General features: G+C 44.4%; 1 protein-coding gene across 1 annotated transcript in view; it reads left to right on the top strand.

The window, feature by feature from the left end:
• Positions 1–4,717: 4,717 nt before the first annotated feature.
• The window catches only part of LOC126473875 (cholinesterase-like), a 60,469-nt gene continuing 43,369 nt past the window's right edge, over positions 4,718–21,817 (top strand). The window contains exons 1-3 of the mRNA XM_050101207.1: positions 4,718–4,820; positions 6,466–6,600; positions 15,299–15,575. Coding sequence (XP_049957164.1) covers positions 4,758–4,820; positions 6,466–6,600; positions 15,299–15,575 — 475 coding nt within the window. The 5' untranslated portion in view covers positions 4,718–4,757. The remainder of the gene's footprint in view (positions 4,821–6,465; positions 6,601–15,298; positions 15,576–21,817) is intronic.

The raw sequence follows: 21,817 nt of genomic DNA, 5'->3' as shown, positions 1-21,817 counted from the left end.
ACAAAGTTGCTCTCCGCTGTCAACTGCGCACTGAAACATTTCTTACTTTACTTCGCAGAGTGAGGAAGGTTTCGCCTCCAATGGTTTTTATTGGACGCTGTGTTGTCTTCTAGATGATCCCTTTCACTCGTCGAGTTACAGCGCCTACGCAATTACATCCAGCAAGCTTTGACGTTCCTATGTTCTAACGTTTATGGTAAATTCTACAGGCTCAAATAATGGTCATATATTAACTTCATAATGTAATCTTTTGGTGAAAGTTGCGTATAGTGTTTTTATCTGTCACAATACTGACGTTGGAGGCTAAGGATAACGTGTCTCCCCTTGGGTTTTCTGGTTGTCATCTTTCAATTGTTAGTTTCTAAGTGTACATTATCGCAATAGCTTCTTAATCTGTTCATCTGATGATATCTGACTGCTGTAAAATATTAGTGAGAATCCGCAACATGCAAAGTTTAATCGTCATCAAAGGAAATCCCGAGTCCTTATCTTGATACCATGTTCCGATGTACCTTCTACTTTGGGGAAGGTTTATGTTGCTCAATCGTATAATCTTTTCTGTGTTATCTTCAAGGTAACAGTGACCCCCAGTTCAGAGCATAGATCTTATCTTGGTCTTCATTCTTAGGGAGATGATTAGGTCTACGTGAAATAACGAAATCCCTTTTGAATTAAAACTTACTGTTACCAGTTACTTTTATGGCACCAACTGTCATTATACACACTTACAAGTGATGGTACCAACTTATTTCACTGAGCTGAACACTTCACTGAAATAAAACTTGTTCGATAATGTTGCTATTATATAGTAATGTAGGTCTTCTGCCCGCAGTGTTCTGTCTCATATACACTGACAGAAGAAAAGATCGCAACACCAAACGATAATTAATTTAGAGTAATGAAATTTAGGGAATACATTTGTCTAGGTAACATATTTAAGCCTTTAACGTTGCAAGATAACGGGATAACGCAAACGCATGAGAAGCGGTTGCAAATACGAAATGCTGGTACATTAATAATCCGTTTAACCACCAGAATGTTGACTGCAGGCATGCAAACGTGCATGCATTGTGTTGTACAAGTGCAGGATGTCAGTTTGTGGGATTGAGTTCCATGCCTGTTGGACTTGGTCGCTCAATACAAGAATGGTTAATACTGTTCGTTGATGACACTGGAGTTGTTGACCAATGATGTCCCATATATGGTCGAGCGGAGACAGATTTGATGATCGAGTAGATCAAGGCAGCCGGCCGAGGTGGCCGAGCGGTTCTAGGCGCTTCAGTCTGGAATCGCGCGACCACTACGGTCGCAGGTTCGAATCCTGACTCGGGAATGGATGTGTGTGGCGTCCTTAAGTTAGTTAGGTTTAAGTAGTTCTAAGTTCTAGGGGACTGATGGCCACAGAAGTTAAGTCCCAAAGTGCTCAGATCCATTTGAACCAAGATCAAGGCAACATGTCGACACTCTGTTGAGCACCTTGGGTTACAATAGCGGTAAGTGGGCGACAGTTAACCTGGTGGAAAACACACAGTGGAATGTTGTTCATGAATGGCAGCACAACAGATCGAATCACCAGATTGACGCACAAATGGGATAACTATGAGTGTGCTCCGACCGTCATACGAAGTCGCACCCAGACCATAACTCGAGCTGTAGGTATAGCATGTCTAGCACACAGACGGATTGGTTGCAGGGCCTCAATTTGCCCCCTTCTAACCAACACACGGGTACCACTGGTAACGGGGTGGGACCAGCTTCATCAGAAAACACAACAGATCTCCACTCTGCCCCCAATGAACTCTCGCTTCACGCCACCGAAGTCGCAAATGGTGTTAGTTTGGGGATAGTGAAATGCACGCTAGAGAGCGTTTGGCTCGGAGCTGGCCTTGAAGTAACCGATTTGTAACAGCTCGTTGTGTGACTGTGGTGCCAAACGCTGCCCAAATTGCTGAAGCAGGTGCAGTACGATCCAGCAGAGCCATATTCCGAGCACCATTTTTTTTTTTTTTTTTTTTTTTTTGTCGTCGTCTCTGTAGTGCCACGTGGCTGTCCGGAGACTGTTCTTCTAGAGACAGTACATTCCAAGGACCACCACTGCCAGTGATTATGCGCGGTGGCTGCATTCCGCCAAGTCTTTCTGCAGTGTCACAGGCAGAATATCCAGCTTCTCGTTCGAAGTCAGTGAGGTGTTGATAATGGCGACTTTGTCACCTTAAAAGCATTATTCACTAACATCAAATCACGACGTGCACTCTCAAATGAAACTAAAACTCGCTACCATTATAGTGTGTGCTACTAGCGCCACTCTTATATGACTGGGGTCAATTTGAACAAACATAACTTTTCAAATGTAGAAACACGCCTACCAACCTAAGCTTATGTCGCGTAACTCCTTGGTTTTATGACTTTTTTCTTCTTTCGGTGTATTTTTCTCAAATATTTCCGAGGCACTCCCACACCACTTACGTTCTTCGCTCCTCCGCCCATCACCCTGGACGTCCGACGCCGTTACGCACATTTGCTGTTACGTGCTCTAACACTACTTGGTGGCCCGCTCCCTCAATTTTCGTCGCTGTGTCGCCCGCCTGGCTTCTCACAAATTACATCGCATAGCCTCAAGTAATTTGCCGATGAATACAGTATTCTTTCAAAGAGTTTCCTTTTATTTCTGGTGCTCGCTTATTATCAAGCTCCTGCATAAATTTGGGGCTGAGCGCAGAGTGAGTTAAGATACTGATTTGCCTATAGAAAAGTTCTAATGATGTTTCAATTAATAAAAATGTGACGTAACATCGAAGATTTTTGAAGATACAGTCAACTTAGAACTTGCACGGTTTAAGTTAGGGATGAGGGGTTGATGGTCCAGAGAGACGCCACATCCACAGGAATTGATGGGGATTCTTTATACGTCAGCCGAAACCACAGTGTAAACCTCAGAAAAGAGCATTCCAAAGACAATGATTTGTGAATGTGATTTTGTGTGAACGAGGCAGAATAATCTAATCCCAGGAAAGATTTTGGTAATATTTCAGCTCGCAAGGGCATAGTGCCTGAACTGTATGTCTATGGATTTCGTAAATAAACGAAGTTTGTACGTAACAGCGGAAGTTTATTATACCATGTTTCGGAATGGCTGACGTATTGTCCATACAGCCTTAGCTTACATATGTTCTCTATATTGCTTCATGGGCTGTGGACCTTTCTGTGTCTACGGTTCGACCCATTCTGCAGTCAGCTAGTCTGGCAGCATGCAAGCTGTTTTCCCAACTTCCTGTAGCTAGAGAAATATATCCTCTAATAACGCAGTAGACGTGTAAACATCGTCTCTGGTGCGGTGGGTTGCACTGTGTAGAGCTTCCAATCGAATTTAGTGTCAACTTGATTCTAAAGAGATAGTCATATTAGTCTTCCACGCCGACACAATGACTGCAATCTGTTAGCTCACATTGTTTTGCGGCGTAGCTCAAATATCACGACTGTAATGGTTCAAGAAACCAATGTGTTGAGGAAAATCAGATCAGCAACCGCTAAATCAAAACGTTATACAGCCACATGCCATGCAGCCCTGGACGATGTACAGTCATCTATGGTGAGAACTGTACAAGAAACTTTTGTAGGACTGAAGGGTACCACTGCTCTCACGATCTACACAATCGCTTGTTTTTTTTGCTCATCGATATGTGTAGAGCACAGTCCATCGTCAGACCTTTTCCTGGACACAAATTGCAGTTCCTCTTTCATTTCAAACCACGACGTTTAGAGAGTGTGGTTAGAGCACCGAGCAGCCTCAGTTCTCTACATAATACACTGCCCAGTCACATTAATGTGACCGCGTGCCAAAAGCCTGGAATAATCGCCAAGGATAGATGCGTTCTTGTGTCGGTCCACAGTTGCACCTCTTTTCGCGCTTACACATCTCCGCAGCAGTCATCCTCGGCCCACAGGCGTCACTGGATGCGGATATGGAGGAACATGTGACCAGCACACCGCTCTCCAGGCCGTATGTCAGTTTACGAGACTGGAGCCACTACTTCTCAATCAAGTAGCTCCTCAGTTTTGTCTTAGAAGGGCTGAGTGCACCCCGCTTGCCAACAACAAACCGGATGGCCACCCATCCCAGCCCGACAGAGCTTAACTTCGGTGATCTGATGGGAACCGGTGTTACCACTACGGCAAGGCCCTTGGCTTATTTTTAAAATACTATATTTTTAATATTTCGCTCAACTGGTCAGACTGAATAAATCCTCTTGTCGACAATGACTTCGCTGAAGGAATTAGCTAACGTTTCTGACACTCTGCAAGATGATTAATGTCAATGCCATGACCCCACCCAAAAAAATGAAAAGAACACTTCATGACTTAAACTATGTTACAGAACAACTATTAAAGCGAAATAGGAAACAAACTAATTCCAGATTCCTTCGGTGAACATTTCCTAAGCCAGTGTAACCAAATTGTGAACCGAGAAAGCAGTTAAGTCTGAGAATTCTTAATCGTCAAGATGCGAGTCTATATAGTGTTTGTATTTAGAGTTCTAACAAGAAACAAATTGTTTTTTAAACTCCTATGTTTTTCTACTCGAACTGTCCTTCCTCTGTTCAACAGTGCCTCTCTTATCAGTTGAGTAACAGACGCCAGCACGTTATCTAATCAGGGTATACCCGCTACCAGCTGGCCTCCATATAAGAGCTTCCGCTTCGCAGTCAGCTTCACTGATCGCCCATTGACGCCACGATCCGTTGGAAGCACCAGCAGACATGGAGTTGAGACTTCCATCTTGTCTATGGTTAACGCTCCTCACCATTGCATCTTTAGCAAAGGTGAATATCGTACACGTTGTTTCAGCAGAAACACTTGTCAGTTTACAAAGTGATCAGAAGAGTGTATTCGTATTACATGGACTCACAAGATATTTAAGTGCAAAATATTTACTCGTACGTCACCAGGAGTAGATTTCTGTTACAGGGGAAATGCGTATATCCGTACAGAATATTTCGTTGCTTTTCTAAAGCACCTTTCCGTACTGTTTTAGACTTTCCACGCAAGAAGGATACTGGAAATTAGTTTCATTATGCAAAGAACGTGTACACCAACAGTTTTGAGAAAAATTCACTATATTTCGACAATTTCGTGACTTGTTAATCGTCATACTAGCTTTAAGCAGTTTCTGCGCGTTATGCGTCACGCTGTACGAAGTCCTGTTTCAGGTATCGTTAATTCTACCCGATGGACGCTGAGACCTGGCCATACATGCCTACACTATTTTGACCTCAGAAACTTTCTTCAGGTTCTACACTGACCTGTTTGTAATGACGTGAATGTCAATAGTATGTTAAGATTGTAACCATTCGCTATTTACATCTTCCGTTGCCGAGACATTTTTCGGACATGGCATAAACTGGGAATATATAACTTACAGTCACTCCATGACTGGGCAGAATAGCTCCTTTGAAATTAATAGATTCATGGGATAGAAAGGAGCGTGGCCGACAGAAACTGGACCATTGAAGACACACAATGTAGGTTATCATGGAGGCTGAGATGCGGCATGCGGCAAGAACCACCAGTATATGTACAGGGACTCTCCCCTGAGGGTCGTCAGGCGCATTCTCTCTGGTATTTCAGTAGATACTTGAAATTTAGGTTTTGCATCTTATAGTTGGACTCAGCCCAAACAAATGCCGGTCGTCACGTCTTTTACGCGACACCCAGTATCGTCGAAAAGCTTCAGTCTGTTTTCCATTACAAACAAAATGATTTTTTAAGTGTAATTTTACGTGTCCATTCGATATAGCTGTCTCAGATTAGTCTAGTGTGATATTCGTTTCATCGATGTGCAGTAACGGGAACAGTAGAACTCTGAGAACATCCAGTACTCCAGCAGTGGCAGCACTACCCTGGCCCGCGGCAAGCATGAAATGCTGCAGCGTCTTCGCTGGATTGAAGGTTATTTTTCTAGTTTTACTGTCCGTATTACCGTAAGCCGATGAAACGATTATGACACTACACTAACTTCGGAATGTGAACTTTAACTGCGGAAACAATCCGTCTTAAGGACGCGGGGAAAATGCTGAATTTTAATTATTTATGTATTTATTTTGTCAAATTCTTTTGGTGATGCAGAGTTTTGTCCGGTCAATTGATATAGAGAAGGCATTTATCATCTACTAACATTTTACACATGGTTGCTGCTGAACTTCCCCTCTTTTCTAGGCGCGGAGCGAGGTAGCGCAGCGGTTGGAAGACCGGACTCTAATTCGGGAGCACGACAGTTCATATTCGCGCCTCCGCGCCCATTTTCCGTGTCCTTAAATCGCTGAAGGCAAATCCTGAGATGCTTCCTTTCAACAACCACGGACGATTTCCTTCCAGATCCTTCCTAATCCGACCTTGCGCTCCGTGTCCAATGGCGTCATTATCGACGGGGCGTTAAACATTCATCTTGCTTGATTCTTTTTGTTATAGGGAGAGGATGTGCTGGTGACTGTCAAGCAAGGTGTGCTAAGGGGGACCACAGCCACGAGCGTGTACAACGTGTCTTACACGTCCTTTGTGGGCATCCCGTATGCTACGCCGCCATTAGGGAAACTCCGGTTCCAGGTAAGTGTTCACCTGATGGAGAGTACATCTGTACATTTGTGACGAAGTGTCTCGCAGCAGACAGTCTCTAAGCTACATTTGTTCCAGTGGAACGAGAACTGTTAAAAGGCTGCAAAACGAAAACGTATCGAAACATAGTCAAAATGTAGCAAATTTTTGAAAATGAAACCTGGAGACGTGGTTTCTGAAAAATAATTATGTTGGAACATAGAAAGTCTTTGAAACTGACGAATGTGACGTGCCAGTTTACGATAATACAACTAACTTCCACACGAAATGTGATTATGCTACTCAGCATTTTTCACTCGTTGTGGGGCATGAAACTGATATAGGCTGTGTGCAGGGCCTATAAACAACTAAATTCTGAACCCAAATAAATTACGTCACAAATCCATATCATGGATTTCATCGATAACATTAATTAATTAAACTGACTGCAGCCAATCTAGGAAATTGCTGTGAGAGTTTACTTACGCTAAAGGTGCTGTGTTCCATCTAACAAATAATACGTCAAAACATTGATTCAAAGTACGTAATTTATTAGCAAATACAATTTCTTGAGTTCCCAATTCACAATAACGGTCATCAGCCATTTTTTTCCTTGTTACCAACTTAATTTCGGCAGGCCTGCTCAAAAAACTAAGTTTTGGAAATCTCAGCATCAGTTCAGAATTGGATGTAGTTTCCCTTAAAAACCTATGTATACACATGCCTCTATCCATCAGATTAAGGATTGTGAGGTCACAAAACAAGTATCAATATGTACTCATAGAAGAAGTTAGCTGTCAAGAAGAAAGCACTAATTTAATTCATGATACTTTGAACATGAAAGAGATTGAACGTAAAATTAGTTAGAATGTATAAAAAGTATGCAGCAAAAATATCTGAGCCAGTCATTCTCTCCATGAATCTTCTAACGTCTTAGTAAATTAAAATAAATATAATGCTTAAAAACTTTAGAATGAGTGAAATGACGTGCAAAGTATCTCTTGTTAAAGGAATTGTTGTACTGATTAAAAATGGGTCTTAGATTTTGCAGGTCAGTAATATTTCCCAAATTTGTGAAGAATTTAATATTGTAGGTAATGTTTTATCAATATTAATTCACTTGATGGGAGGGTGGAGGAATGGAGAGGGGAACCCATCATGTCTTCAGTGCAACGTTGCCACATCTACACCAGGGGGCAGGGGAGAGGGCTTGATGGAGGGTCGGTCATCTTTAACAAATTAAAATTGGCGTTGTTCTGTCTTCATGTCCCCTACTAGTATGATGCAGACTGGCTATCCAGCAGTACCTGACACTAGAGCTTGATGCGCACCTCCGTGACAATTTCGTGCATGCTAAATCAACCGATAACGAAACGTGCTACTCTTCTTTGAATCTTATTATTTCCTCTATCAATCCCATCTGGTATGGATTCCGAACTGACAATTAGTATTCAAATATTGGTCAATGGTTGGTGAGCGACACCTCTTTTGTCTCCTCAGGATTCTTCCAATGAATCTCAGTTTGGCATGTGACTTACCCATCGTGAATTTAATGTGGTCATTTCGCTTCAAATCGTTTCGTATGCATAGTCCTGCATGTTTTATGGAAGTAACTGCTTCCTGCAATTTTTCTGCAATCTGCTGTCCAAACAATAACGGCTATTTATGTCTATGTATACACGGTACGTTACATTTGATTATGCTGTGGTTCAATTGCCTCTGCATGCACTTGGCGTTAATTCTCCGAAGGTCTTTTTGTATTTTGCCACAATCCACTGGCAGTGCGTCTCCTCTGTATACAACAGCATTACCTTCTAAAAGTCTCAAGGAATTTCTGATGTTATTCATTAAGTTTTTATACTGACTGTCAAATGTAATGGTCCTACAACACTCCCTTGAGCATACGCCCAAAGCTATTGTACTTTAACTTCTGAAGACTTCTCCCAGTTGAGAATGATGTGCTGTGTTCTTCTTGCTAGGAACTCTTCAGTCCTGTCACACAGTTGGTCTTACCATCCAGACACTAAGTTTACTCATTAGGTGGCGGTACAGAATTGTATCGAGCCACTTGCTAAAGTCAAGGAACAACACAATATTTTGTTCAACACCAAAAAAACAACACTCTGAGGTACTAGTTTAAAAGCAAAGTATCCGGAGTAATAGAAAAATCCAACCAAAGCTCATCTCTTAGATAAACCGAGTCCGTTGTGAAGTCTGTCGTCGTTAAGTGCGAGCTACAGTTGAGAGCTGGACATGTCGTGCATATAAGGAGCTCTGTTTCTTTGTAGCTTCTGCTTAATTTATATTTCACTCCGGAATAGTCAACTCATTGTATGACCTGACGGCTGGAAACGTCGCCTTCACTTGCTGCATCACTCTTGCGACATGTTTCGGATTTGATGCGCCACCCACATGGTTCATAGACGCATCGTGTCGTCCTCATTGGCTACCATTTCGCCGTCTCTTACTGTATGGGTGGTAACAGATTCCGGCTAGTCACTTTTCCAAGGCAAGCTAGCTGTCACACTAGAAGTAGAAGATCGATTTTGCTATTTGGGCAACAAAATAACTGATGATGGCCCAAACAGAGGAAATATAAAGACTTGCAATCGTAAGAGAAGCGTTTCTGAAGAAATTTCTTAACATGGAGTATAGACTCAAGTGCTAAGAAGTCTTTTCTGAAGGTATTTGTCTCGAGTATAGCCATGTATGGAAGAAGAACATGGACACAAACAGTTAAACAAGAAAAGAATAGAAGTTTTTGAAATGTGATGCTGCAGAGGAATGCTGAGAATTATATGGGTATATCACGTAACTAATATGGAGGGACTGAACGGAATTGGAGAGACAAGAAATTTATGGTATAACTTTACTAAAACAAGGGATCGATTGATATGATACATTCTGAGACATTAAGGGATCACCTATTTAATATTGCCTGGAAGTGTTAAGACATGAAGAGGCTTGCACACGATAGAGTAGGATGGACAGTTGTAACAAACCAGTCTTTGACCTGAAGACAACAATAACAACAAAGCGTCATAACGGCGTTAACGAAATGTGTTAGGGAAGTGGAACTATAAAAGGCACACAGGGACCCCAGAAAAGAAGTTACGATGTCGTCCCCAGCTAATGTCACTGAGCAACAAGAGTGGTGCATTTTCAGACCTGCGTACCAGCCACTGGGTTTCCAGCAGACGCGTGCGTCACGGTGTGCGAGTTCCGTGTCGCGGCGACTATAAATGTACTACAAAGTTGAAATAAGTGGGCCAGTACGATTCTCGTGTGCAAAACGTCTAAATTTCAACCAGATTCAGAAATGTTGCCAGAACTTGACCAAGCTCGCAAAGAAGTTGGGACACTGATCGGGGAGGGAGGCTATGGACACAGGCCACAGACGACTGCGTTCAGGCAATCGAGGATCTGATTTTCAGCAACCGAAAAAGAAAGAGATTTCCGAACGATGAGGATATTCACGCGGCAGTCCTCGGATGGCGGATAGTCCAGGAACTTGACGATAAGCAGAATGTTTCGAGAGGGTTTAGAGGAACTTGGTGACTATGTTAAAAATTAGTATCATGAATATGTGTCACTTTGAAGTGTGGTTAAAACAGTGACATGAATATGTTTCACTTAACTTTAAATGTCCGCTCTTACTGAATTGTCACTGTCGTTTGCCTCCATTTGTTACTTTCATTAAATGATAGTTTGCTATCGTTAAAAGGGATATTAATAACCATTCTCCTTTTCATTGACGTACTACGCCTGGTGGCTGAAAAATAATTTTATTTATCTCTAACACTAATTTTTTCTTCCCTCCATTTCCATCCTGATGTCAGGTCTGACGAGTGATACTAGCGGCCTAGTAGAGTCTGTACCAACTTTACCCTGTGAGCAAAAGGGACGCTAGCACCAAAGATAAACAAATTTAGCAGAGAAGAGGGTGTCATATTGCTCACTGCCGAGGAGAAATAATACCTCCCTCCCCTCACTGAATTCGAAGAGAGACTCGTTGCCTTCTAGTTCCGCCCTTTAGGGCAAACTTGGGCTGGCTAGCAAACTGTGCGGACGTAGCTGTATGCGGCTCCTCATATTATAGTAAAAAGAAGGTATCAGAATGAACCGTTTAGTCGTGCACAAAGCTAATACTGTTACCTTCAGAGTCACTTCAGTCAGAAAAACTTTAAATAATGTTTTAATTGTCATCATTTTGGTGGATTAGATGGTAAAAGGAGGGGACTTGGCCGGTGCACTTTTAATTGCACGATCTACTTGAATTACACGAAGTGAAATATTGATGCACCGACACCAATTTTGTGGGGAAATTTTACTGTAATTTGAGTGTTTCCTTTGTGCTCAGTATCCGCCTGTGTCTACATGTTATTTATTATTGTGCCAGATCAAGGCACTCCTAGAGATCCAATTTAATAATTTTATGTTTCGTCCGAACTTATTTGAGTGGTATTTACTGTCGATGACACGTTTCGTGCAGGGCGTTTGATCAATTTGAAGTGATTTCGTTGTAAGTCAGCTTGACCAAGCGTTCTCACGTTTAGCGTCCACCGTATATTTAATGTTGACAACGCAACCATTATTAATCCTCTCGTATCCACTCTAAACTCAACTTATGTCCAAGTTTAAGTACGGATTTTTTTTGAAACTTCCTGGCAGATTAAAACTGTGTGCCCGACCGAGACTCGAACTCGGGACCTTTGCCTTTCGCGGGCAAGTGTTCTACCATCTGAGATATCGAAGCACGACTCACGCCCGGTCCTCACAGCCCTACTTCTGCCAGTATCTCGTCTCACTTTTTATTTTGTTTTATTATTATTATTATTATTATTATTATTTGACGTTCAGACCTCTCCTTGTCAGTATCAGGTTTGGGGCCACGTGGATAGATTTCACCGTGCATTTTTATGTTGTTGTTAAACTGACTGAAAGAATATTATGCGGATTATACGAAAGAAATTGAACCAGTGATATGTTGTTCCAATTCTAACGGACTTGCCTCAATGGTATCACCAGCTCCCGTCGTATCACCGAAGTTAAGCCTTGATGGGATTGACTAGCACTTGGATAGATCACCGCTAGGTCTGACGAGCGCTGTGAGACCAATTGAGGAGGTATTTATTTCAGAAGTAGCGGTTCCGCTTACGAAAACTGACAATGGCTGAGAGAGGGGGCTGCTGACTACGTCCCGCCGCCCCCCCCCCCCCCCCCCCCCCGTATCCGCATCCAACGATTCTTATCAGGTTATGACCAGCCAGAGTTAGAGAGCATGTGTTTAATGGTCACATATAGCCGAGTGAAGGTCGTAGCACTGTTGACGTTGCTCTTTACATTACGTAGTTTTTGGTACACGCCCTGTATCGAACTAGCATGAGCGTGGATGTGACGTGGCGTGCTTGTTGTGTTGATGAGTGCGATATCAGTATCTCACCCCTCTCCCATCAAATCACGTGCGACTATAGCTGTATTCTACAGATACCAAACTTAAAAGTCGTTGAAGGCATTACCACATTCTGTGAGCTTGAATAATGAGGCAAAGTGTCACTTTATTGTTCTTTTACTTTAAGATAAAACAAACGTGAATTTCAGTAAAGGTAGACCTATTCATTGCTACTCCCCCCTAATCTAAGTTCAAAAATGGTTCAAATGGCTCTGAGCACTATGGGACTTCTGTGGCCATCAATCCCCTAGATCTTAGAACTACTTAAATCTAACTAACCTAAGGATATCACACACATCCATGCCCGAGGCAGGATTCGAACTTGCGACCGTAGCGGTCGCGCGTTTCCAGCCTATAGAAACTAGAACCGCTCGGCTACTCCGGCAGGCTAATCTAAGTCCAATGGAAATAATTTAATCGAATAATCACTCCTCTAGTCATTGATAATGAAAGTGTTATCCTCATTAGGTAATCAAAATAGGAATCCTGTAAGAAAGCAATCTACGGCAATTACAAAGTGTTACAATCTCCTGTACTTTAAGTATTGTGCCATGGTAAAACGTCACTAACTTTACCCGTTGCATTTCTAACTAATCTCTATAACAGTTTAGAGAAGGTATTACATTGACCGTACCCAAATAGATTCTCGAGGTTATTCACTGAATTTTGAAGCCAGTTCTAAACTATGCTATACAATGAGCAGTAAGACAAGAGCACGCCTATCGATGAGCAAACACTATCTCTTAGTTGAGGAACCAGGCGGTAATCTTTCAGTACAAGCAGTGACACACGAGTGATATCTTGTTATTTTCTCTGGGTGTTTAAGTCAATCAGATATTTTCACCGAACATAAGTTACATTTTTACAGTAACAACAACAATACAAAATATCCCAGGAATGTAAATCTCCGTGTACATTACATCTGTTTGAGTTTATATGTAAGCAGAAGAACAAAAGCGGCACAAAGAGTATGATTACTCTAATGTGCTGTATTTTTCATTCCACGTTTACTTAGTATCACTAATCTCAGTACGTATTTTCCCCACATATAATGGTACTTACAAGGGAACCTCCCCATCGCACCCCCTTCAGATTTAGTTATAAGTTGGCACAGAGGATAGGTCTTGAAAAACTGAACACAGATCAATCGAGAAAACAGGAAGAAGTCGTGTGGAACTACGAAAAAACAAGCAAAGTATATAAACTGAAGTCCATGTGCAGGACAGGCAACATCAAGGATAATGGGAAGTTAGGAGCGCCGTGGTCCCGTGGTTAGCGTGAGCAGCTGCGGAACGAGAGGTGCTTGGTTCAAATCTTCCCTCGAGTGAAAATTTTACTTTATTTATTTTCGCAAAGTTGTGATCTGTCCGTTCGTTCATTGACGTCTCTGTTCACTGTAGTAAGTTTAGTGTCTGTGTTTTGCGACCGCACCGCAAAACCGTGCGATTAGTAGACGAAAGGACGTGCCTCTCCAATGGGAATCGAAAACTTTTGATTGCAAGTTCATATGTCAACCGATTCCTCCACAGGAAAGCACGTCTGATATGTTCTATACGACACTGGTGACGGCATGTGCGTCACATGACAGGAATATGTTGTCGTCCCACCTAACTTGTGCACTTGGCGAATGGGTAAAAAGATTCTTCTACGTTGCCCGATTTAGGTTTTCTTGTGGATGTGATAATCACTCCCAAAAAGTGATAAAAACATAAATTGTCACATAAACTGAAAATGAAGAATTAAACTTTTCATTCGAGGGAAGACTTGAACCAAGAACCTCTCGTTCTGCAGCTGCTCACGCTAACCACGTGACCACGGCGCTCCTTCGCTAACACTGTCCTTGATGTTCCCTATCATGAACATGGACTACTCATTTTGTATATTTTGCTTATTTTTTCATAGTTCCACATAACTTCTTCCTGTTTTCTCGATTGATCTGTGTTCAGTTTTTCAAGGCCCATCCACTGTGCCAACTTATGACTAAATCTGAGGGGGGTGCGATGGGGAGGTTCCCTTGTTAGCGTATCACACTATGCGTTTTCATGTTTTTCACATAATCTAGTCTTGCTTAACTGATTGTGGAGCCAAAATCAACTAAAATTCAGTTAATCTGCTCAATATAAATTCAAAACACGTAGGGTTTAGCCAACTGACATTTCCTATTGTACGTGCTTGATACTTTTTATACGATAACAAAACGCTACTTTGAGAAGAAATTAGCCTGTTCCAGGGTGAAAGAGTGAGAGTGAGTGTGTGTGTGTGTGTGTGTGTGTGTGTGTGTGTGTGTGTGTGTGTGTGTGTGTGTGTGTGTGTGTGAGTGTGTGAGTGTGTGTGAGAGAGAGAGAGAGAGAGAGAGAGAGAGAGAGAGAGAGAGAGAGAGAGAGAGGTTATTATTATAGCCGTTATTGTTATAATTTGTTTGGTTTTTATCCCTCCATTTGGGCCATCAGTTATTTTGTTGCCAAAATAGCAAAACCTATCTACTACTTTAAGTGTCTCGTTTGCCAATCTCATTCCCTCAGCATCACGTGACTTAATTCGACCATATTCCACTATTATTCTTTTACTTTTGTTGCAGTTCGTCTTACACATCCCTTTAAAGGCACTGTCCATTCCTTTCAATCGCTCTTCCAGTCTTTTGCTGTCTCTGACAGAATTACAAAGTCATCGGCAAGTCTAATAGTTTTTATTTCTTCTCCATGAACTTTAATGCCTACTCCAAATTTTTCTTTAACTTCTTTTACGGCTTGCCTATACCAACAGGGATAGGCAACTAACCTGCCTCACTCTTTTCTCAACCACTACTTCCCTTTCATGCTCCTCTACTCTTGCAACTGCTATCTGGTTTCTGTACAACTTGTAAATAGCCCTTCGCCCCCTGTATGTTACCATCTTCAGAATTTCAAAAAGAGTATTGCAGTCAGCATTATCAACGGTCTGCAAATCTTATGTACGTTGGTTTGCCTTATCTTAACCTATCTTCCAAGATAAGTCGTACGGTCAGTACAGCATGACATGTTGCTACATTTCTCCAGAATCCAAACTAATCTTCCCCGAGGTTGGCTTCTACCAGTTTTTCCATTTTTTTATGGAATCCATGTTAGTATTTTGCAACCATAACTTATTAAACTGATAGTTTGAGAACTTTCGTAACTGTCAGCAACTGCTTTATTTGTAATTGGAATTATTACATTATTCTAGGAGTTTGAGGGTATTTCGCTTTATCGAATTTGAAATTACTAGACAAATTCATTACAGGCTCCGCAACCGGCAGCAAACTGGGAAGGAATACTCAACGCCACCGAGTACGGCAGTGACTGTGTCCAGGAAAGCGGCAGCGGCTCCGAGGACTGCCTCTACCTGAACGTGTACGTGCCGGGTGTGCCGGAGGAGGGCGCCCAACTGCCCGTCATGTTCTGGATATACGGAGGAGGGTACAGAGTCGGCAGTGGCTCTGGAAAAATGTCCAGCCCAGAATTTCTCGTCTCCTACGGCGTTATATTCGTCGCTTTTAACTACCGCCTGGGACCGCTTGGTAAGTATTGCTTTGAGAGAATCCGATCTGAGGGTAGTGTATTTGATTACCGGTCAAACGGTCCTGAATCTTGTGTTAGATCTAAGGAACCGGTTAAATTTTGAATAAAGTGTATCAGCAATACCCATCAAAGACTAAGTAGTTACCGTCATTCTGTCAACGGTCTGTTCAAGGAGGGCGTAGAAGCGGATAAAGTGTCAGGTCTCTTGCCCCTATAGTGGGAAACTGCCCTAAGAGATGCAGAGTTGGCAGTTAGCAATGACATTAGGAAGTTAATGGAAATAATTATAATAAATCAGAAAATAAGCATCCACAAGGACTGTGCCCTATAATTGAAAAAAGTCATGACCATGTCGCCTTTGACAAAATATTTCGAATTAAATCACCATTTGGATATCTGAATGGCACTATCAAAGGGGGAGGTAACCATGGAAACAAGATTAAAAGACCATCAAACGTGTACACCTCACGATACGGAGCGTGGACTGTTAGAAGTCTGAACCTCGAAGGTAAAACTTCGAAAATCTGAAAAGGGAAATGAAAAAATTCACACTAGTTGCAATGGGAACCTCTGAAATGAGATGCTAAGAAGGTAAGGGTTTCCAGTGACACGAATATATGGTAATATCAACAGCAGTAGAAATAGGAAGGTAGGGCAAGATCAGAGAGGGAGCTGTCATAAAATAAGGAAGAGCTTCGGAAGGCACTTAACAAGGATTCTGGGTTATTAGCTTTTAATGCTGAACAGGATCCTAGTAGTACTGCAGCTCAAAATTGCTTAGGCCTCCGTGAACACTTGCTGACAAACTGCCTCTTGGCTTCTGTTTCAGGTTCTTCGGCCGACGTTTGTATGATGATTTTTGTGACTTTCGTCAGCATGAGTTGCTGGCATTTTTTTTTTTTTTTTTTTGTTTGTGGTTTTAGGGCGCAAAACTTCTATGGTCATTAGCGCCCAGCCCGTGACGTAGAAAACAGGAAAAAAACGAAATTTAAAATCAGCAGCAATGGGAACAAAGTCATAAAATTTGAGAAACGAAAGGCAGAAGGAATGCTTAAAAAACCACTATAGAAAGGGGTTGGTTGTCCCCCAAAAAAAGCTTCAAATGACTGACGTCATTTCACTGTCACTAATAAACTGTAGAACGCGGTCAGCTGAGCGCGTGTCATCTGCTAAAATCGACGATAGATCAGGCGATAGCTGTAGACGGGAGCGTAACGGATTAAAATAGGGGCATTCAATTAAAAGGTGTCTGACCGTCCACAGCTGAGAGCAGTGGAGACAGAGTGGGGGAGGATCACCGCTTAAAAGATGTCGATGACTAAAAATACAGTGCCCTATCCGGAGTCGAGCTAAAATTACCTCCTCCCGACGACGCGTTCGGGAGGAAGAGGTCCAAGCGCAAGGAAGGGCTTTCACTTCCCGCAATTTATTGTGGGGAAGTGTTGACCAATGCGCATGCCAGAAATGAGCAACTTGGCGACATAAACCGCTCCGTAGATCGGTAAACGGAAGAGACTGAATAGCTGGCCGAGGAAGAGAGACTGCAGCCTTGGCCGCTATATCGGCCGCCTCATTTCCACAGATACCAGCGTGTCCCGGGAGCCAGAGGAACGCCACTGAGACGCCCCCCAGGTGGAGCAAGCGCAGACAGTCCTGAATCCGGTGGACCAGAGGGTGCACAGGGTAAAGAGCTTGGAGACTTAGGAGAGAGCTTAGAGAATCTGAGCAGATTACGTACTGTATCCGCTGATGGCGGCGGATGTAGTGGACAGCCTGGAGAACAGCGTAAAGCTCCGCAGTATAAACCGAACACTGGTCGGGAAGCCGAAAGTGATTTGGGGTGTCGCCAACAATATAGGCACTCCCTACACCTAATGATGTTTTCGAGCCATCGGTGTAAATAAATGTGGCTTCCGTCATTTGTGCACAGAGAGCAGCAAATGCCCGACGGTAAACAAGTGTAGGGGTATCATCCTTGGGAAATTGACATAGGTCTCTGAGGAAGTCGATCCGGGGGCGGAGCCAAGGCGGTGCTGTACCCCAAGTTGTCAAGAAGGTTTTAGGAAAGCGGAAGGAAAGAGAATGGAGCAGTTGACAGAAGCGGACTCCCGGGGGTAGTAGGGAGGAAGAGCGGCCTGCATACCCGACATCAAAGGAGGCGTCGAAAAAAAGGTTATGGGCTGGATTAGCAGGCATGGAAGACAGATGGCTAGCATAACGACTCAGAAGGACTGCCCGCCGATTGGACAGCGGAGGTTCAGCAGTCTCAGCATAAAGGCTTTCCACAGGACTGGTGTAAAAAGCTCCAGACACTAAACGTAATCCACGGTGGTGGATAGAGTCGAGACGCCGAAGAATAGACGGCCGAGCAGAGGAGTAGACTATGCTTCCATAATCCAATTTCGAGCGCACTAAGGCGCGATAGAGGCGGAGAAGGACCACTCGGTCCGATCCCCAAGAGGTACCATTCAGGACACGGAGGGTGTTAAGGGAACGCAGACAGCGAGCCGAAAGATAGGAAACGTGGGAGGACCAGCACAGTTTTCTGTCAAACATAAGACCCAAGAATTTAGCGACGTCGGAAAACGGAAGGTTGACAGGACCTAGATGTAAGGAGGGCGGAAGAAACTCCTTACGTCGCCAAAAATTAACACAAACGGTCTTACTGGGTGAGAAACGGAAGCCGGTTTCGATGCTCCACGAGTGGAGGCGATCGAGACAGCCTTGAAGACGTCTTTCAAGAAGGCTGGTCCGTTGAGAGCTGTAGTAGATCGCAAAATCGTCCACAAAGAGGGAGCCCGAGACATCAGGAAGGAGACAATCCATAATTGGATTAATGGCGATGGCAAACAGTACAACACTCAGCACGGAGCCCTGGGGTGCCCCGTTTTCTTGGGAGAAAGTACGGGAGAGAGTAGTGTTCACCCGCACCCTAAATGTGCGCTCTGCCATAAATTCGCGAAGAAAAAGGGGCAGCCGGCCTCGAAAGCCCCAAGAGAACAGTGTGCGGAGGATGCCTGTCCTCCAACAGGTATCGTATGCTCTCTCCAGATCAAAAAATATTGCTACCGTTTGGCGTTTCCGGAGAAAATTGTTCATGATATAAGTGGAGAGAGCAACAAGATGGTCAACGGCAGAACGATGCTTTCGGAATCCGCATTGGGCTGGTGTTAAAGGACTGTGGGACTCCAGCCACCAAGCTAAACGGTAATTCACCATACGCTCCAAAACCTTACAGACACTACTCGTGAGAGAAATGGGGCGATAGCTAGAGGGGAGATGTTTGTCCTTTCCAGGTTTCGGAACGGGAACGACAATAGCTTCCCGCCATCGCCTGGGAAAGGTACTGTCGGTCCAAATTCGATTATAAAGGCGAAGGAGGTAACGCAGGCTATGGGTTGATAAATGCAGCAACATTTGGACATGGATACCATCCGGTCCTGGGGCGGAGGAGCGAGAAGAAGAGAGTGCATGTTGGAGTTCGCGCATGGAGAAAACAGTATTGTCGCTTTCGCGATTTTGAGAGGAGAAAGCAAGATGTCGCACTTCCGCTGCACGTTTCTTCGGGAGAAACGCTGGCGGGTAATTTGAAGAGCTCGAAATCTCAGCAAAGTGCTGACCCAATGAGTTAGAAATTGCGACGGGGTCCACTAAGGTATCATGCGCGACAGTGAGCCCAGAGACCGGGGAGAAACTAGGCGCGCCTGAGAACCGTCGAAGCCGACTCCAAACTTCCGAGGAGGGAGTGAAGGTGTTAAATGAGCTAATAAAGAATTTCCAGCTTGCCTTCTTGCTATCGCGGATGACGCGACGGCATCGCGCACGGAGCTGCTTATATCGGATACAGTTGGCCAAAGTTGGATGGTGACGGAAAATGCGAAGAGCACGTCGCCGCTCACGTATTGCGTCACGGCATGCCTCGTTCCACCAAGGAACTGGAGGGCGCCGGGGCAATTCGGAGGTGCGTGGTATTGAACGTTCCGCAGCTGTGAGAATAACGTCGGTAAAATGTGTGACCTCATCGTCGACGCTGGGAAAGCGACGGTCATCGAATGTCGCCAGAGACGAAAAAAGTGTCCAATCGGCTTGGGCAAACTTCCAGCGTCGCGAGCGCATATATGGCAGTTGAGGCTGCAGTCGAAGAACACATGGAAAGTGGTCGCTCGAGTGTGTATCATCAAGGGCGAACCATTCGAAGCGCCGAGCTAGCGGAACAGTACCGACCGCAAGGTCCAAATGGGATAAATTTGCCGTGGAGGCAGACAAAAATGTGGGGACCCCAGTGTTGAGGCAGACTAGATCCGCTTGGTGGAAGACGTCTAGCAATAGTGAGCCACGTGGACAAGGATGTGGAGATCCCCAAAGCGGGTGGTGGGCATTGAAGTCCCCAACCAGCAAATAGGGGGGTGGAAGCTGATCAAGAAGATAAAGGAGATCAGCTCGTGCCATTGGTGTAGACGATGGAATGTATACCGTACAAAGAGAGAACGTGTATCCAGAAAGGGAAAGACGGACGGCGACAGCTTGGAAGGAAGTGTTTAAGGGGATTGGGTGATAACGGAGAGTATCATGGAGCAGAATCATGAGTCCTCCATGGGCTGGAGTGCCTTCAACAGAGGGGAGGTCATATCGGACGGACTGAAAATGAGGGAGAACAAAGCGGTCATGGGGACGCAGCTTTGTTTCCTGAAGACAGAAGATGACCGGCGAGTAGGATCGTAAGAGGATCGACAATTCCTCCCGATTGGCGCGAATGCCGCGGATATTCCAGTGGATAATGGACATAGGGTGAACAGAAAATGGAGGAACGTGACCAAGGGTGCTGTCAACTCAAAGACTGCTCAGAGCTTGCGACCGACAGCATGGAATGGCATTCAGTCGAAGGCAGAAGATCCTGATCCATAGGTTGGTCAGGAGCAGCTCCTGCCACCAATGATCGGCCAGTTGACCGGCCACCAGCAGTGCGCCTCGGCGACACAGAAGATGGCCGAGGGCGATTTCCGCCAGGTGGTGCTGTAGATGGGACACGCCTTGGCGGAGAAGGAGAGGAACTGTGTTTCTTCGTAGCCTTCTTGGAGGTATGTTTAGATGAAGGAGGAACCGATGGTTGTGAAGTTGCAGTACGTAAAAACTCTTCACGAGAATGCTCTTTTTTCGAAGACTTGGCGTCTGACTTTTGGGCTCGAGATTTAGCAGAACCCGACGAAGTATGAGCCATAGAGTGGGCAGGCGAAAGAGGTGAGGTTGAACGGGCGATCTTTGCGCTGGCCGATCTGACGACTGTGGTACTAAATGTGAGGTCGCGAGTCTGCGTGGCCGCCTCCTTTGTTGGCCGAGGAGAAGCAAGGACAGTGCTGTATTTTCCTTTCTGAGGCACGGTGGGCTGTCGACTGGCGAGTAACTTTCGAGCAGCAAAGGTCGACACCTTTTCCTTCACTCTTATTTCCTGGATCAGCTTTTCGTCCTTAAAAACGGGGCAATCTCGAGAGGAAGCAGCGTGGTCACCAATACAGTTGATGCAGCGAGGGGATGGAGGTGGACAAGCACCTTCATGGGCATCCTTGCCACACGTAACACATTTGGCCGGATTGGAACAGGACTGGCTGGTGTGATTGAACCGCTGACATCGATAGCAATGCGTAGGGTTTGGGACATAAGGGCGAACGGAAATTATCTCATAGCCTGCTTTGATTTTTGATGGGAGTTGAACTTTGTCAAACGTCAAGAAGACAGTGCGGGTTGGAATGATGTTCGAGTCAACCCTTTTCATAACCCGATGAACAGCCGTGACGCCCTGGTCAGACAGATAGTGCTGAATTTCTTCGTCAGACAATCCATCGAGGGAGCGTGTATAAACGACTCCACCCGAGGAATTTAAGGTATGGTGCGGTTCCACCCGGACAGGGAAGGTGTGGAGCAGAGAAGTACGCAGCAATTTTTGAGCCTGGAGGGCACTGTGTGTTTCTAACAACAGGGTGCCATTCCGTAATCTGGAACAAGACTTTACAGGACCCGCAATTGCGTCGACACCTTTCTGAATAATGAAAGGGTTGACCGTGGAAAAGTCGTGACCTTCGTCAGACCGAGAAACAACAAGGAACTGTGGCAACGATGGAAGAACCGTCTGTGGCTGAGAGTCAGTGAACTTACGTTTGTGAGCAGACATAGTGGAAGGTGAGGAAACCATTGCGGAAGAATCCCCCATGATTACCGGCGTCTCCGATGGCGCGCTCCTCCCTTG

Source organism: Schistocerca serialis, chromosome 4, assembly GCF_023864345.2.
Source record: "Schistocerca serialis cubense isolate TAMUIC-IGC-003099 chromosome 4, iqSchSeri2.2, whole genome shotgun sequence".
Classification (NCBI taxonomy): domain Eukaryota; kingdom Metazoa; phylum Arthropoda; class Insecta; order Orthoptera; family Acrididae; genus Schistocerca; species Schistocerca serialis.
The sequence above is the reverse complement of the archived record's forward strand: the minus strand, read 5'-3'. Positions and strand labels throughout refer to the sequence as shown.